Source organism: Poecilia reticulata, chromosome 13 (assembly GCF_904066995.2).
Source record: "Poecilia reticulata chromosome 13, P_reticulata-male-v2, whole genome shotgun sequence".
Lineage (NCBI taxonomy): Eukaryota > Metazoa > Chordata > Actinopteri > Cyprinodontiformes > Poeciliidae > Poecilia > Poecilia reticulata.
This window is the reverse complement of record NC_088842.1, coordinates 35,012,798-35,027,120: the sequence shown is the minus strand read 5'-3', so window position 1 is coordinate 35,027,120 and position 14,323 is coordinate 35,012,798. Positions and strand designations below refer to the sequence as shown.

General features: G+C 40.4%; 2 protein-coding genes across 2 annotated transcripts in view; one reads left to right on the top strand and one right to left on the bottom strand.

The window, feature by feature from the left end:
• Positions 1 to 496: 496 nt before the first annotated feature.
• LOC103475235 (transient receptor potential cation channel subfamily V member 1-like) overlaps positions 497 to 14,323 on the bottom strand; it is a 15,668-nt gene continuing 1,841 nt past the window's right edge. Inside the window, exons 2-15 of the mRNA XM_008426703.3 lie at positions 13,406 to 13,554; positions 11,775 to 11,927; positions 11,551 to 11,688; positions 9,988 to 10,286; positions 8,998 to 9,174; positions 8,530 to 8,685; positions 8,358 to 8,453; positions 8,203 to 8,273; positions 6,976 to 7,141; positions 6,036 to 6,102; positions 5,630 to 5,952; positions 4,456 to 4,580; positions 2,512 to 2,615; positions 497 to 2,435 (exon numbers count right to left, since the gene is read on the bottom strand). Of these exons, the coding sequence (XP_008424925.2) occupies positions 2,356 to 2,435; positions 2,512 to 2,615; positions 4,456 to 4,580; positions 5,630 to 5,952; positions 6,036 to 6,102; positions 6,976 to 7,141; positions 8,203 to 8,273; positions 8,358 to 8,453; positions 8,530 to 8,685; positions 8,998 to 9,174; positions 9,988 to 10,286; positions 11,551 to 11,688; positions 11,775 to 11,927; positions 13,406 to 13,554 (2,104 nt within the window). The 3' untranslated portion in view covers positions 497 to 2,355. The remainder of the gene's footprint in view (positions 2,436 to 2,511; positions 2,616 to 4,455; positions 4,581 to 5,629; positions 5,953 to 6,035; positions 6,103 to 6,975; positions 7,142 to 8,202; positions 8,274 to 8,357; positions 8,454 to 8,529; positions 8,686 to 8,997; positions 9,175 to 9,987; positions 10,287 to 11,550; positions 11,689 to 11,774; positions 11,928 to 13,405; positions 13,555 to 14,323) is intronic.
• Positions 13,536 to 14,323, top strand: part of LOC103475240 (uncharacterized) — a 26,774-nt gene continuing 25,986 nt past the window's right edge. Inside the window, exon 1 of the mRNA XM_081614336.1 lies at positions 13,536 to 13,625. The gene's annotated coding sequence lies outside the window, so the exon portion shown is untranslated. The remainder of the gene's footprint in view (positions 13,626 to 14,323) is intronic.

Below are 14,323 nucleotides of genomic sequence, written 5' to 3'. Positions count from 1 at the left end.
AACATCCCTCTGACGGTACGACTGCGCAGATTAAAGAGGAGCGGCAAAAGCAAAGGAGGTGGATTAGCAGTGCTGAAGTAATGTATTTATTTGTTGGGGTCTCGTATAGTTTTTCGAAGTCCTCCAGCGCTTATTGACCGAAACGTTTTGAACAGATTTACAGGCAGAACAGAGAATTACAAAATTCACATTGTAATTTGATCATTTGATCATGTAATTTATTCTCAAATTAACTCTTTGCACTTTAAGATACAAGTTTGATCTCAATAGGAAATTCTGAGATTAATTTCTGACATTAAATCAAAAAATCTAAAATTTGCTGGAAAGATTTTCTGACAAAAATCTCAAATTTTCTCAAAAAAAAACCCCCTGAAAATTTAATTTTCAAATGTCAAATTTTTCACTTTTGATTTTAAAAAACTCTAGAAAATTTCTTGGTCTTTTCTATCAAAATTTGAACTTCAAACTCAGAAATGTCCTTGTTTTTTCTAGAATTTATTGTGGATTAATCTTAAAATGATCAAAAGCTTCCATCTACTCTGCCACTTTTTACCAAAGCAAATCTGATTTTCCAGCTTTGCCTTTCATTGAGAAAATAAAGTGAAATAATTTGCGCAGAAATTAAATTAATAACCCAAACTGCAAACACAAAGCTTTTATTAGTGACTTTTATTGTGAAAAACATTCAGATTCTTCAAACCGACTTAATGCAGTCAGAGTTTTTATTTTTTATCTGCTTTAAATTGATCTTTAAGACGCCCAGCAGTGAATGTTTTTCACTAGATATAAACTCTGACTTCTACTGTTAAACCTCCAAACTAAACATGATTTAATAAAATCAAAACATATTTTAGTGATTCTTGAGAATAGGGACAAAATGGGTTTTAATTTTCCCATATTTTTTTTTTCTTATTTCTCAACCTTATATATGCAAATATGACAAATAATGTTTTGGAAATGTAAAGATGCTAAGGTACAGGCTTCCAGTTGCAACATTTTTTTTAAATTACATTTTTAATCGACCTGACCCAGAACGCTGTCATCACCATCTGACAAAAATAAATAAAAAATAATTTTTAATTACCCTATTAGTGATATTTTTACTCATTTTACAGACGAATGCTTCTCAAGAAACAAAATATTATTTAAAACAAAAAACAACAAAAAGGCCACCTGACGGAGTTGACACAGAACTGAAGGTGGAGACAAACTGGTGAGTAAAATGAAAAACTTGGTACATGTGAAGTAATGCAATTTATGTAAAATACATGAAAATAAATTAATTGCACATTTAAGTTAGATTTGACAACAATTTCACTGAAAGAGTCACAAAAACTGATGGAGTTGATGAAATGCCAAACTACCTCAATTTATATGATGTTATTCTGAAGGAGGCCATATTGTAGCTCATCAGGTCCATAAAATCTTTACATTTTACCAAAATTAAGCTTTTATTTCACAAAATTTCATCAAAGTTTTGTAAATAGTCAGTTATGATGTTGACACATCATGGTTGTGACAAACAACTTGGGAATAAAAAGAAGAAAAAACTAAAGAATAGCATAAGCTAACCAGAGCTAACTAGCCCTCTTAGCAAAGGAAGAAACAGGAAGTGGTCATGGGGTCCTCAGAAGTTCTGGTGCCCCCAATAATGCCTGATTTTTTTTTACATTCTTTTCATTTCTGACGGTGTTGACAAAAACTAGGGACAAATTTCAATGGCGTTGGAAAGTATATAAAAATGATTTTTAATTCAATTTATTGATACTTTTATAATTATTTATATGACTACTTATACTTAACTGTCATAATATATAATTTTAGTATTTCTTTAATTGTTTTAAAATATTGTAATGTATTGATTTCTGCTCCTGGACAAGGGCTTTTACAGGCATCATCCACCGACTACAATGTTTAAAATAAAAAAATATTCAGCAAATACCTGGAAAATATACATTGCTGTGCTCACATAACCCAGGTTAGTTTAGTCTTATATTTGAAAAAATTATATTTTGTGTATATTTTATTCAAATTTTGTGCTTTATCCAAAGGACCTGTTTTGTCCCTATTCTCAAGAATCACTGATTTAATCGTCAGTAGAAAAGCTTTTCCTTCCAGCAGCGCCGCGTCGTTTAAATGTTTTCACTTGGCATCATGATCACCTTCACAGTTCATGTTTAAATAAACAGTAGAAACACATTCAGTTTTACAAGATATTAGCTTGAAATTGTCTAGAAATACATTCATTTTTTTAAAGATGTGATGAAATGCGCCTGTAATAAAGTTTCTTAAGACACGGAAGAATCACGTTGAGTTATGAGGAATGTGTTAAAGAGATAAAAATAAGAGTTTGAGTTAGAGAACGTGGGCGTCGTCCTGTGGGCGTCGTCTGGAGCGAATCCTCTGGAGAAGCACATTTATGTTCCACGGATTCCCTGAACAGTCAGTTTGTGCGTGTTAGTAAGTTTCAAGCAACAGGAAACAGCAGAGAAGGAGCACCAGATGTTTTACCAGAAGTTTCCTCCTCGGTTCGTGCGGCCAGCTGACCTGCAGGTTCTTCCTTCAGCTTAACGCCGAGATCCGATCGCCATTTCTTCCAGTTCGTTTCCGTCACTCTGACAGAGACGAAACGCCAGAGAAAATCTCATGTGAAAATATTTAATGACACTAGATGAGATAAAATCACCATGATGGCCAAATAACCCATCCATCCATTTTCTTGCACCCTTGTCCCTCAGTGGGGTCAGGAGGTGCTGGTGCCTCTCCAGCTAACGTACCAGGTGAGAGGCGGGGTCACCTGGACAGGTCGCCTGTCTGTCGCAGGGCAACACAGAGACACACAGGACAGACAACCATGCACACACTCAGACCTAGGGACAATTTAGACAGACCAATTAACCTGACAGTCATGTTTTTGGACTGTGGGAGGAAACCGGAGTACCTGGAGAAAACCCACCATGCACAGGGAGAACATGGAGACTCCATGCAGAAAGACCGGGAATTGAACCCAGAACCTTCTTGCTGCAAGGCAACAGCTCTACCAACTGCGCCACTGTGCAGCCCCCATCAAATAACCTAAAAGGCAAAATAATCTTACTGTGAAACTTTTTTTTTTTACCTGCTTAGTGATAAATTAAAACATTCAACATTTTAATAAAACAAAGAGAAAAGAACAAATTACTATAAATCCCAAAAAGTCGCGGACATTTCTCTTGGATTTATTGAATTTTGTTGTTCTGTTTTGAAAAAGTTGCTTTATTTCCAGCAACTTAAACAGGAACTTGATTGGAGAAAGTTTGATTCATGACGGCGAACAAATCTGATTTTAGGAGAAAAAAAAAACGCGCTGGATGTTTTTGACCCGACTTACTGTCACAATGAAACGGTGGAAAAGGAGCCGTTTCAAAAACCTCTGAAGGCAAAGTCACAAATCAGCAAGCATGGCCCGTTACCTAGCAACCACAGCCAACCCTAGCCTGTTACCTAGCAACCTCAGCTGAGCTCCAGCAGGTTTGGTTGGCTGGTTTCACCACTGTATGAGCTGTACAATGGCTGCTGGAAAAGACAAAGAGTTTTGCTGTTGATTTACCATCCAGGAACCACTTGCTGCATTTCTGTTGGTTGTGCAGGAGACTCCACTTCTGCTTTTCAAAGATGTAGGATTGTATACAGTGATCCCTCGCGAAAACACGGTTCACCTTTCGCGATCTCGCTGCTTCGCGGGGGTTTTTTTGTGCAGTTTTTTTTCCACAGTGCATTGTGTTCTGCGTCCTGATTGGCTAAAATGTACTAAACACAGATTTGGCCATTCAGGAGATGGAAACTGAAACTTTGAATTCCTGCTGAATGGAGGAGACGGTTCTAATGACACGACTCCGGATCACATTAATGCCGTGATTGATGCTCACGCACATCCGCTGAGCTCAAAACAGGTTTTGTTCTTTGGTTTCAATGCAGAGTTTTTAATTATGCTGTGTAATAGTTGTAAAAAAAATAAAGGTAACTACTGCGCGGATTTCACTGATCGCGGGTTATTTTTGGAACCCGTGAAAAACGAGCGATCTCTGTAGTTGCGAATCTGTTTTCAGACATTTTCATGTGCGAGTGTAAACGTTGAGTTGGGGGCGTGGATTTAAAGCGACAGGCCCTACACAGCTCATCCTAAAAGGAGCTCCAGACTAAAACCTCATGATTTAAGAATGATTTTTGGTAAAAAAAATTGTAATGAACATGTTTCTGTACCCAGTAGACCGATCCCAACCTGATCAAAGAAGCATAAAAGGTCACATTTAAAGAAAATTAGCTTCATCATGGCTGCCAATTCTAGTTCATACAGAACTCTTAATTTTCATGCCTTCATCACAAGTCAGACATGAAAATGACGAGTCCTGCTGCGAGAGGCTGTGTGTCGTTTTCATTTTCCTGACTGGTCCAGACAAATCCAGCAACATTCACCTGACGAATCTCCGCGTGTCGTCCTGGTCGTTGCTGACGCAGACCATCTCTGACGCGCCGGACTGCAGCTTCGTCCTCAGCCACCGCGGCAGAGTCCTCTCCATGTCCAGGATGGTGAACGCTCTCTGGGAAACCACAACAAGACGGTTTCTCCCGCTGATTCACACAGGCGGCCGTTTTCTCTGTCCATCTGTTCAGTTTTAAAGGTTTGCTTGCATGTTACACATTTACATTACAGCCAACTACGACGACGAATTAGGAAAATTGCTTACACACAAAAAAAGGAGTAAATTTCTACCAAAATCCACAGAAATTTTTAGATTTTTATAGAAAAAAGCATAAAATTTTCAGTTTGAAAATTTGAACATCTACCAGAAAAACTTTAAACTTTCCAAAAGCTTAAAATTTGTGACTTTTGAAACTCGGATGTTCTTTATACAAAATTTATTAAATCAATCTTAAAATTTGATTTTTTTTTCTAGCAAATTTTTGCTAGAAACTCGTCACACTCACAACTTAACATGTTTTTTTCTAGAACATTTGACATTTTTTTATTATTGTTTACTTTTCAACAGGGGCGGCGCTATATGAGGGCTGGGGGGGCGGCTGCCCCCCGAACCGGGCCGGATGGGGGCCCGGGTCTGGAGGTGCCAGGGAGGGAGGAATGGCTTCAAGTCGCTTAAATGTCTGATTGTAGACGGAAAAAGTGCGCCCCCGCCTGTTGAGAAAGGTGTATTTAATGTTAGTCAACAGTTTCAGTTTCGTGTGTCCCCTCGCCCTCCATACCTCAACAGTTTCCAGCCGCTGATGCACATAAGGGGCCCGGTGATTCGTTAGGGGCCCGGTAATTGGCCCGCCCCCCAGCCCAACGCTGACTTGTTCCGCTAGTGCTTTTCACACTAAGAAATTTCAGTTTTTTCTAGAACAATTCTGAGAATCTTAAAATTTTCACCTTTCAAACTGACAAATTTCAAGTTTTTCGAAAAAATTAAGTGTTTTTTTAATCTCTATTTTGACTTTTGAAACTCAGAAGCTTCCATATTTCTCCTAACATTTCTGAGATCAATCTCAAAGTTTCCATGTTTTTTTGGCGCACATTTACTCCTTTTTAATTTCCACGGCCCTAAAACGCCGTTGTAGCTGAAATCACACAGCTTGGACAGGAATCTTCTACCTGCAGGTTCCAGATGGTTTGGCTTTGCTCCGTGATTCTCTCCACCGTGTTCCCCATCAGGGCGATGAGCATGTTGAGCATCAGGATGTAGGTGAGGACGATGTAGCAGATGAGCAGGACGTAGAAGACCGTCTGGTTCTGGACGTGGTCGGTGAACTCCAGGTCTCCCATCCCGATGGTGAACTTGAACAGTTCCAGCGTGGTGAAGCCGATGTCGTTGTAGCTCGGCTTCTCGCATTTGAACGTTTCGACGTTACTTCGTCGTGGGGCCGAGCCGGAGGTCGGACTCCCTCCAGGTGAGTCGTCGATGAGGGTGCAGACGGCTGCAGAGGAAACGTCGACTGCAGGTTAGGAGTCCAAACTGAATGAGTCGTTGTGTTGAACTTCTTGCGTTTAGAAATATTACCGGCTGAAAACCCAAAAAGCAGGACGATGTAGACGCATAAGAAGTGCAGAAGGTCGCCCAGGATCATCTGAAGAGGACAGACTGTGTTCGCATACCTGTGTCTCCATTCACCATAAAACTTCACATTTCCAAAATACATTTGCAATCTAGAAACACCAATTTAAACAAAAACTCTAAGATAAAGTGCTTTTTGGGGTTTATTTTTGTCATATCTTAATTGGATTTTTCACAAAGCTGAAAAGGAAACACTTTTTGCATCAAACAAGTCACATGATCAACAACCAGATGTTACTACTGGCGGAAATGACAAAGAAGACGGCAGGAAGTGGTTGCAGGACGAAGGCGCTGCGTGTTTTTCAGTTACTTATAGTGTGAACAAACTTATTCTCGTGATTTTAATTCAATTTCCTATTTAATGGAATTACAAATTAGTGTTTTTTTGACATTTGTGGAACATCAACAAAGTTTTGCTCACATTTGTACGTAATAGAAACGTAGCTACTGTATGGCAGGCTGTTTTAGCATAAAATCAGTTACATTCCAGATGTCTGAAACTGGTTTATAACATTAGTAAATGAAAATAAATCTACTTCTATTTTAACTTACTGACTGAAACTATCTGATATGTATATTTTAGATAACAGTTAAATTATGACATAAAGTAAATTTAAGATATCTGACCTTTTGTTCTGACCGGTCATAATTCTAATTAATGATTAAAGATATATTACATTTTAGTCAGGAGATGTATATGATTTGACTAGTGCAGATATCTTGAAAACAAAAAATAACTTGGAGATATCTGGAACTTTGACTTGTTAAATTAACATGTAAAATAGCATAAATATAGTTTTAAATTTCTACAATAATTACAGTCGTATAAACTGATTAAATGTTAAAACTGCCTGCCGTAGCCACTGAGCCGCTGCTAAGCTCTTACTCTCTGCATCATGACGTTGTAGATCCCCAGCTGCCTGTAGCCTCGTGTGTAATATAAAACATTCATCCAGGCGAGAGCCAGAGACAAGACGAGCAGCCCGACGTATTCTGTCCGCCCGCAGCAGTACAAGACCGCGCACAGCAGCAGCAGGGCCGCCTGCAGAAAACTACAAACATGGAGGGCAGGAAGACCCTTCAGAAAACTACAAACATGGAGGACAGGAAGAGCCTGCAGAAAACTACAAACATGGAGGACGTGACCAGGCAGGAAGAGCCTGCTGAAAACTATAAACATGGAGGACAGGAAGAACCTGCAGAAAACTACAAACATGGACGACGTGACCAGGCAGGAAGAGCCTGCTGAAAACTACAAACATGGAGGACGTGACCAGGCAGGAAGAGCTTGCTGAAAACTACAAACATGGAGGACGTGACCAGGCAGGAAGAGCCTGCTGAAAACTACAAACATGGAGGACGTGACCAGGCAGGAAGAGCCTGCTGAAAACTACAAACATGGAGGACGTGACCAGGCAGGAAGAGAAACATAAACATGAACCACCAGCAGATCTGTGCCTGGAGACTCTTATCAGATTACTGAGTTATTAGGAGGATGTTCAGTTCGCTCTTCTGATTTCTGTTTTCTGGAAAGCATAACTGAAAGAATCATATTAATTGTGATTAATCAATTATTGAACTAATCAACTAATTTAGTAATCACTTAATCATTATATGGAGACTCCAAAAAGGCCTTTTGCTGAAAAAAACGACTCGCTAAGAGCAAGAATTAAGCAAAAACTGTACAAGAAATAAATATTTTGCATTTAAGATAAAAAAAAAACATTTTCTGCAGTTTTAGTTTCATCTGGTTCAAATTCTGTTAAAAATAGAATAAATCAATAAAAATCTCCTATTAAGCACCTTTTGCGATTAATCAGTTGATCCCAAAATAATCAACAGATCAGCCTAAACTTTACACATGTTCTGTTTTCTCATATCTATTCATCCTTTGCTACAAATTATCAAGTGTTTATTAAATAAATGCTTTGTTGTTGTATTTTAGGCAATAAATTGTCTTTTTTCTTAGAAAAAAGCAATTAAAGTTAATGGATAAGTGGATAGCTGAAAAATCTGCAGAATGTGCCAGTTTTTAATCTGATTACTGATTAATTGTCAGAAAAATCCGCAGTCTGGTCTGTTTGGTTTAGAGGAGAAAAGTGATGATACTCACAACAGAATTTCAGTGAATCCATCAGTAAACAGAGAGCTGATGTTTGGGGGATTCCTCCTGAAAATGCTTATCTGCACATTTCAACACAAGCCGCGTTACTGCAGCCGACCCAGACAGAGTCATGAGATACATTTGGCTTCTTTCTGTTTCCGTACAGTTTTGTAGAGAAACCTGGCTGCTCCCAGGACGCTGATGACCTCACCGAGGCAGCGGAGGTGATCCGCCGGGACGTTTTCCACCGGGAACGGCGGCTGAGAGGGAAAACACCAACAGTTAGTCCGTTACGACTCCGCGGATCATTCAGCTGAATCCCTGCTTCTGCCTCACCTGTCCGTCTTTTCTGTTGAACGCCGCCGCGGTGAAAACGGCCAGGTACAGCAAATAAGACAGGAAGTTCAGGAGGAACAGCTTGGAGGCGAATCTCTGCCATTTGTCCTGCAGGAGGCTGCGGAGAGGCTCGACCTGCAGCATCTCTGGACGATTCTGAAACAGATTTACAGGAAAAGGCTGATCCTCTACAGCCGCTTTTTAATGTGACACAGTTTATAGATTTAATTATGCAGTTATTAATGCCGTTCATTCATCTAATAACCTGTTTTATGAAGGTTGTTTTGACTCAAAGCATCGACTGAAATGAAAACATGAAGTCAGCAAATCGGCTGCATCATAGATGCAGATAAATATTAATTATTTTAGTTTCTTGGTACATAATTATTAATTTAGTGCCTGATTTTACTCACAAAAAAAGATCTTAAGCTAAACTTAAAAAATGAATTTAGAGTCTAAAGTACTGACCGGGATTTCGCTTCCGAAGACGATGATGTCCAGCACCGAGTTGTTTTCGTCGGTGTCCATGTCGCTCATGTCGTAGAGAGAGGAGTGGACCGGTCCGTAGACCCACTCCGTCAGCTTCCGGGACAGCTGCCGCGTCTCCTCCGCCACGAACTCTCGATTCAACATGTGGCGGAAAAGCTGGATGGAGAAACATCAGAGCCAAAAACCTCGGATATGTTCAGAGCAAGATCAGAAATATTCCAGAGGAAATTTCTGAGTTTGAGAAGTTTTAACGTTTGCTACAAAAAATCTACGTTTTGAGGTTCTCAGACATTTTCAACAGCTGAAAATTTGCTGGGAAAATGTTGAGATGAATCTCAGAAATTTTCTGTATAGAGTTGAATTTACAAAGTCAAAAATTTTCCACTTTTAATACTCAGAAAATTTCCATATTTTTTCTAGAAAACTTATAAGATTAATCTCAACATTTCCGAGTTGTTACAAGAACATTTCTGAGTTTGTCGTCAACATTTTAGTTTTTTATCTTTTGGGGGCAAATTTTCAAACTCTGACTTCTTAAACATTTCTGAGATTAAGCTCAAAATGTAAAAAAAAATTTCCAGCAAATGTTCAACATTTCAAGCTGAGAAATTTCAGATTTTTCTAGACAGTTTCTGAGATTAATCTTAAAATTTTCTCTTTTTTTTATTCCTACAAAAGTTTTAAGATCAGTCTCAAAATTTTTGAGTTTTTTTTCTCTAGCAAACTTTTCAAACTCATAAATCTTCTTGTTTTTCTCAGAATTACTCATTTATTTCTATTAAATGTTTGACTTTTCAATCTGAGAAATTTCCTCGTTTTTCTCTGCACATTTCTGAGATTAATCTCCAAATATCTGAGTTTTTTGGCAGCAATGTAATCCTCTTTTCTGTTTCTATCCACCATAGATCTGACCCTGATCTGACCTGATCACCATAGATCTGACCCCGGCTCAGTTAGTAGCGGACTCACCCCGATCTTGCCCAGTTTGGCTGCTAACTTCAGCGGAGTCAGACCTTCGTTGTTCTGCATCGACTCCAGCTGGACTTTGCTGTTCAGCTTGTGCTGCTGAACCAGGATTTTGTCGTACATTTCTGCAACCGTTTCCGTGTTTTCCGCCGAGTCGTCTGCGATCTCCACCAGCATGTGCAGCACGGTGTTCCCCTGCGAGTCGCGGTCGGCCGGGTCGGCTGTGCGGTGCGGGTTCTCCAGGAGAAACGAAACAACCTCTGGCTGGTTGGTGCAGGCGGCCAGAGACAGCGGCAGCTCGCCTGGGCAGAACAAACTCCTGATCCCACCGGTGCAACGCAGGACGGGACTTTCACAACGGAGTTAGGGCCATTAAAGGGAGTTCATTTCCACACACACACTATAAAAACAAACTCAGAAATGTTTAGATTAATCTCAGACTTTTTCTAGAAAATTTATTACATTTCTGAGTTTGAAAAATTATTAAATTTGCTGAAAAAACAATTGAATTAATCTCACAGGAAAAAACTTGGAAAATTTTGAACTTGAAAAGTCAAAACATTGCAAAACTCCTCCCAAAATTTTGAATTGATCTCAGAATTTTTCTAGACAGAAAACAAGAAAAATTCTTTTTGAAAAGTTAAAATTTTTCTTGAGCCGGAAAAGGGTAGAGTGCCTTCTCCGGGTCAGGGGGGTCGTCCTGCCTCAAGTGGAGGAGTTTAAGTATCTGGGGATCTTGTTCACGAATGAGGGAAGAGGGGAGATCGACAGGCGGGTTGGGGCAGCGTCTACTGTGAAGCGGGCGCTGTACCGGTCCGTCGTGGTGAAGAGAGAGCTGAGCCAAAAAGCGAAGCTCTCGATTTACCGGTCGATCTACGTTCCCACCCTCATCTATGGTCATGAGCTTTGGGTCATGACCGAAAGAACGAGATCATGGATACAAGCGGCCGAAATGGGTTTCCTCCGCAGGGTGGCTGGGCTCTCCCTTAGAGAGAGAAGCTCGGTCATCCGGGAGGGACTCAGAGTAGAGCCGCTGCTCCTCCACGTCGAGAGGAGCCAGTTGAGGCTCGGGCTTCTGGTCAGGATGCCTCCTGGACGCCTCCCTGGTGAGGAGTTCCGGGCACGTCCCACCCGGAGGAGGCCTCGGGGAAGACCCAGGACACGCTGGAGGGATTACGACTCTCGGCTGGCCTGGGAACGCCTTGGGATTCCCCCGGAGGAGCTGGAAGAAGTGGCTGGGGAGGGAAGTCTGGGCCTCCCTTCTGAAGCTGCTGCCCCCGCGACCCGACCCCGGATAAGCGGAAGAAAATGGATGGATGGATGGAAAATTTTTCTATTAAAAACTCAGAGACGTTGAGAAAAATCTCAGAAATTTTGTAGAAAAACTTGCATATTTATAAGTTTCATAATCCTGAAAAGCTCAAGTTTTGAGACTCATAAATTTCAAAAATCCTTTTTTTTCTAGAAAATGTCTAAGATTAATCTCAAAATATCTGAGATGTTTGGTGAAACTTTACTCCTTCCGGCCCTAAAGCATCTTTATTTCTCTTGGAGGAAATTACCCACCAAAATAAAAGCCCAGCTTTGCGTTCCTCTGGAAAAATGTCCCGCTGGCTTTGGCTTGGACATCAGCTCCTTTCTGGACCAGCAGCTTCACGTAGTGCAGCGCTCGTCTTTCAATGGCCACATGCAAGGCCGTCTGACCTGGGAGGGTTTTCAAGGGGAACGAATCCTTTATATTTGACAGAAACTCACCAAACTGTCGGCATTTCTAAGGTTTGTTTTCTTACCTCTGTAAGAAGGATCTGTGTACGCTGCGTTGATGAAGCTTTCAGAGTCCAGGGTTTTCTCTGCTATGTCCATCAGGACTTCGATCGTGTCGTTCCTGCCGTCTTTCAGGTTCAGAAAAGCTTTCAGCAGCGCCGTTTTCCCATTCGATTCATCTGTAATAATAATTAAACAAATTCAGTTAAATAACTGAGACATCATAACTCTATGGACCTTACCACAGGGGCCGCGTTTCATTGGCTAATGCCCATTTTACGTCACAGTGCAGCTACCACACGCGTGACCGTCTCACAAACACAAGCTACAGTAGTAAAAACATGCTAATATACGTTGTGGACTAGCAGACAGACAGAAAGTTTTTGCGTCAGGACTCGAAAAAGAATGGTTCTCCACCGTCAGTTGGGTATCTGTACAGGCGATGTCAGGTATCCTGATCGTGTTTGTGGAACTAAAATTCACAGATTTCCAAAATCTGAAACGGAAAGCCTTGCTTGGATCAAAGCTTGTGCACAACCGCATTTGCAGCTCAACCGTCGTAGGATCAATAAGAAAAAAGTGTCTGCTGATTGTCTGGTATTATTGCTTTGCTTTCTTTGTGTTTAGTGAATGAAAAAAATAAAGTCAATAATAAACACATCCATTAAGAAAACCTTTTAGCCAAGTGCAGCATAATGGCAGTACCGATACAACTTCTACATCCTGAAGCCTGTCTGTTACTGCCTTTCTTAGCTGAACAGATCAATATGCAATGTGTACCGAATCTGACATACATTAAAGATTTTTATTTCACCTGAAAAGGATTTTTACTAAACTGTAATTGTGTTAGCCACGCTAATCGTGTTAGCCTCCGAGTACCGTGTATCAGGCCTAGGCACATTCGAACATTTGCCAACAGAAATCACCCTCAAAACCATGAATGCCCGACTTACCCAGCCTCGTAAAGAACAACAGCCATCAGTGATCTTGTCCACAGCTATATTTATGCTGAGGATCTGCCGTTTTCCTCATTGACCAGTAACATTTCGCTGCAACTCGCACAATGTTAGAGGCATCACGTGGCTCAAACACCGTCCAAAAAAGATGACATGAACTTGTTGGTTCCCCTGTCCATTGTCCAGGCTGATATTTTTTGAAAATCTGGCAGAAATGCTAAACTAATCGACTCAGAAATACTCTACAGAGTCAGTCGAAATGGAAGACGCCATGTTTACATAGAAACTAAACTCAGCGAGGCTTTGTTTGTGAGACATGCAGCCATGTGGGGCGTTTATGGGCGGAGCTTGGTAAGGCCCATAGTCCTGCATTGAGCCTGAAGGACTTTTAACAGAGAAAAAACGAAACCTTCTGGTTTTATCCCGAATCAGAATAACAGAGCAATGCTGCAGCTTTTACTCTGAAAAACCACAAAATCATAGTAACTTTAGTTTAGGTTCTAGTCAAATATCTTAGTTCACGTGAAATAAGATGAAACTGTTTGTTATGAGTCAACAGCTGTTTGTCTCATAACAAACATAGTTTTTCATGTTAAAAGGGAAATAAAAAACTTTAAAAATCAATATTAAGTAATTATTGACCTAAAGCAGCTCCTACATTTTTTTTGTAGGGTTGATGAAGCGGTGATCATGTCCCTGACCTTTGAACTCTGGGCTCGTCAGCCGTTTCCGGTGAAGCTGCAGGAAGTCCAGCAGGCCGTGAAGCTGGGCGCCGTCGCCCTGAGACGCCGCCGTGAAGAGCTTCTCCCTGGTGAACGGCGTGCTGCCGCCGGCGGGGCGACGCGGCGGCCTGACACAGGAAGACGATAAACAATCATTCATCACAGGAAGAGTCACCGCTCCACCTTATGATGTCACCAGGTGACCTTTGAACCATCCAATCACTGAACGGATGATTAGAACACATTTAACTTTCTCCTGCTGAACAGAAACAAAACTGAAGTTTTTATCTTTGGACATAAAGAGGAGCGATCTACAGTTATAAATCTACAGTTATGGATCTAGAGTTATAAATCTACAGTCAACACACAGCTTCAGTTATACCAGCTGGAACCTGAAAATCAGGCTGACCTCTGACCTGAACCTCCAGAGCCACATAGACACGGCTACAAACCCGGCCTTCCATCACCTGGAGAACATTTATAACGTCTCAGAAAAATCTACAGAAACTCGTCCATGTGCAGAGTTGGAGAGTAACTAGTTATTTTTACTTGAGTAACTTTATTATGAAATATTTTTACTCTTATTTGAGTAAAATTTCTGGATTTTTTTTTCCCACTGAATGAAAATCAAACATGTTTCAACCAGAAACTCACCAGACAGAAAAACAGCTGAAGTTTCTGTTAAAGTTTGTTTTTGATTTAAAGAAACTGATTTGGGAAAAAAATGTGTTTTGCCTGATGACAACTTTATATTTTGATTTGTCTGATGATGTAATTTTTTAATATTAAATGGTTATTTGATAATTTAGTAGTTTTTGCCAAATACATTTTTACTCCCAGTTGGGTAATTTCTTGCTACTTTTTCCTTTTACTTCAGTAAAAACATGTTGAATTAGT